This window comes from Dermacentor andersoni, chromosome 1, assembly GCF_023375885.2.
Source record: "Dermacentor andersoni chromosome 1, qqDerAnde1_hic_scaffold, whole genome shotgun sequence".
In the NCBI taxonomy this organism is placed as follows: domain Eukaryota; kingdom Metazoa; phylum Arthropoda; class Arachnida; order Ixodida; family Ixodidae; genus Dermacentor; species Dermacentor andersoni.
The window spans coordinates 283,407,065-283,410,457 of NC_092814.1; the positions used below are offsets into that span (position 1 = coordinate 283,407,065).

General features: G+C 51.4%; 1 protein-coding gene across 1 annotated transcript; it reads left to right on the forward strand.

The window, feature by feature from the left end:
- The first annotated feature begins 2,177 nt into the window (after positions 1 to 2,177).
- On the forward strand, positions 2,178 to 3,035 carry LOC126548323 (uncharacterized). Its single transcript, XM_050196468.2, has one exon. It carries the CDS (start codon positions 2,178 to 2,180, stop codon positions 3,033 to 3,035), a length of 858 nt encoding a protein of 285 aa, XP_050052425.1.
- Positions 3,036 to 3,393: the final 358 nt, after the last annotated feature.

Below are 3,393 nucleotides of genomic sequence, written 5' to 3' on the forward strand. Positions count from 1 at the left end.
GTAGTAACATCGTGTTTCAACAATTCCCTGACGAAGTCGTGTGACCACAAAATGGAAGCCAGTTTCAAAGAGCAGGCCAAGCGCCTGGCAAATTCTGGTTACCCAATGCGTATGCTAACCTCTGTCGCGGAGGGCTTAAGCAAGATGTGCAAAAACGCGTCGAATGCAAGCAGTGCCAATGCTAGAGCAAAGAAAGTTGCTGTGGTACCATACATTCATTGCATTTCACATAATCTCAGAAGAATAGCGGCGAAATCGGAGGTAGACGTGGTTTTCTCTGCCCCTGAGCGTCTACAGAAGCTATGCAAACATGTTAACACAGAGAATAACAAAAGGCACGCATGTTCTACCCAACATCGCAAACAATTTGTATCCTGTACTCATAACGTTGTCTATGCCATCCCACTTTCATGCGGAAGAACGTATATTGGTCAAACCGGCAGATGCATCAACAAGAGATTAAAAGAGCATCAATATAACGTCACTAAGATAATCTCAGGTCATTTGGGTATTCACCGCCGAGATTGTTCCTGCAAACCCATGTTTTAAAGCACTTCCATTCTGTACAAGGCTCATAGCAGGATGACGAGGGAGATTGTAGAGGCCTTCGAGATTGCAAAATTTGATCAAAAGTGCGTAAGCAAGCCTTCGGTGTCACTATCGGAAAAGGAGATACGATTCCTCGGTTGATCTTTGTAACCATTGTAGTACATGTTTTTCCCTTGCCTTGCACACGTGTTCGGTTCAACGAAATGCACCACTCAATGTTCTTTTTTGCTGTTACGTTTGTTTCCGCTCGCACGGTATATATTTATCGATGCGTGCGAAAATAAAATCTGTAGTTGAAAGTGAAGCGCTGTGTCTGTGTATCTGTTTCTTTCTACGTCCTCGTCCAGTCGCGCTTATACACTCTACCATGGATTCTAACCAACTAGCCCGCCAACGTGTTTTAACCAAGTTCATATGGTGAGTGCACGGCTTTTCTTCACTGAGATATCACTTGGCTTTACGTATTTTTTGAGGAAGCACAAAGCAGTGATTTTTCTTTAACGGTTGACGGAAGTTTTGAGTACGTCGCGGTTGTTATAGAGTGAAGAGTTAGCAGCACTAAGGGCAGCCATGAACTTGAAGGCACTAAAGAAGCCGGAATCGTTTAGCTTGGCCAGAGAGTTGGGCCTCCAAATTGTGGAATCAAGGAGAAAGCCGGAGATCATTGAGGCGATCGAAGCGATCGGGGCAGACGACGATGAAAGGAAGGAATGCCTAGAGAGCATTGCGGATAAGGAGGAAGAGCGTAAACACCAAGAAGAAAAGGAAGAGCGCGAGCGGGCAGCACGTGAGGCCAAAGAAGAGCGCAACCATGTTGCACGCGACGCACTCGAAATGAGGTGCCTAGATATTGAGTTTCTGAAGGCTCAAAATACTGAAAGACCTAGCACAGAAGCACGAGAAAGCGAGCGCAGAATGACAGACTTGATGACATCCTACGCAGTAGGAGGGGACATGGGCCTTTCTCTGGTGCAGTTTGAGCGCGCGTGTGAGAAGGCAATATTCGCGAGAAACACGTGGCCGCAGCGTTTGCTTATGTTGCTGCCACGTGAGGTAGCTGATATCATTGCCCGCATGGGGAAAGAAGAAGCAGAGGACTTCGATAAAGTGCCGGAGCCTGAAATGTCTCGAGAGGCAGAATGCAGAAGAAAGTTATTGAATGTAGCCCTGCCACATTGATTGCTGAAAAGGAAAAAGATTTGTAGCGGCGCGGCGATGGAGCTGCGCACCACCCCCGCAGCCATAAACAACTCCGCGGGGCGTCCCGCGGGCCTCCCGTAAGCGGACCTTCGCGAGTGTTGGACACCAGGCACACGGACACATGATCCGACTCACTGTGCCGAACGTCGTGCGCGAGCTCCCTTTTCTTATTACTTTGTTTACTGCTTTCCTTTCGCACTAGGTCCGCGCACCACACTTCTCTATGCTCCTTTTCCCTCTTTTCTCCTCTGTCTCTCTAAAGCCCTCGCCACTTCCGGCGCGCTGCGCGCGCCCGCTCAATTCTCTTTTTGGACAGAATAAACTAGACCTTGTTACCGAAAAGACGTGTGTCCGTCTCGTTTACCACGGCTCTACAAAGCGGTAACCCGTAGTTTTCTTCGCGGCACTGCCGAAGTTATTGTGGAGCCATGCACAGCAACGAGATGCAACCAGACACTGAACTTACGGGCACGACCGAACAACAAGACGTCTCTGCGGTTTCCATCCGACTCCCACCATACTGGGACCGCAACCCTGCAGTTTGGTTTCTTCAAGCGGAATCGCAATTTATCCTCTCTGGCGCTCGCACGGAACAACGCAAGTACCACCTAGTTGTTTCGGCACTGTCACCTACTGCTGCAGAAGAAGTTGCCGACCTGCTTTCTGGACCGGCTTCCGCCACTCCATACAGCGATCTTAAGGCTGCACTTCTCGAGCGCACAACAACATCGCAGCGAGCCCGCATGCAGCAGTTGCTCTCCGTAGAGGACTTGGGAGACCGTCGGCCAAGCCAGCTCCTTCGCCGTATGCGACAGCTCATGAGCGGCAACACAACAGTAAACGACGACCGCCTCCTTCGGGAATTGTTCATGCAGCGCCTTCCAGTAAACGTTCAGATGATACTCGCTACAGCCACGGTAATGGACCTCAACAGCCTGGCCAGCCTGGCGGACAAAGTCATGGAGGTGGTGACGCCAGCGGTGTGCAACGTAACACCATCAAGCACCACTGCGAGTTCAGTGCCGCAAACATCATCCTCCGCCGCTTCTCCCATCGACGTGCTCTGCAATCGCCTTGAACAATTAGTTTGTGCTGCGGAGCGTCATCGCACTTCACCCCATCACGGAAGGTACCGCAGCTCGAGTAGATCACGGCGTCCAAGAGAAGAACGCTCCCGGTCTCAAACGCCACCACGGGTATGCTTTTATCACCGCCGCTTCGGGCAGGAAGCGCGCCACTGCCTCCGTCCTTGTGCATGGCAGGGAATCCAGCCGGCCGACCTTTAATGGCGACAACCGGTCAGGGCCAAAGCAAAAGTCGCCTATTTCATGTCATGGACAGAACCACAGGCCAGCAATACCTGGTGGACACCGGGGCAGAGGTCAGCATTATTCCCGCGCAACGTTCCGACCGAACTACACCGCCGACCTCCTATCTTCAAGCTGTCAACGGTAGCAGGATACATGTTTACAAGTCGCGGTCCCTCACCTTGAACCTTGGCCTGCGCCGCGTGTTCCGTTGGGTTTTCCTCGTCGCTGACGTTCGCCGTGCTCTTATTGGCGCTGATTTCCTGGACCACCATGGACTGCTGGTCGATGTGAAACGCCAACGCCTGCTGGACACTGCTACGTTGCTCTCTGTTCA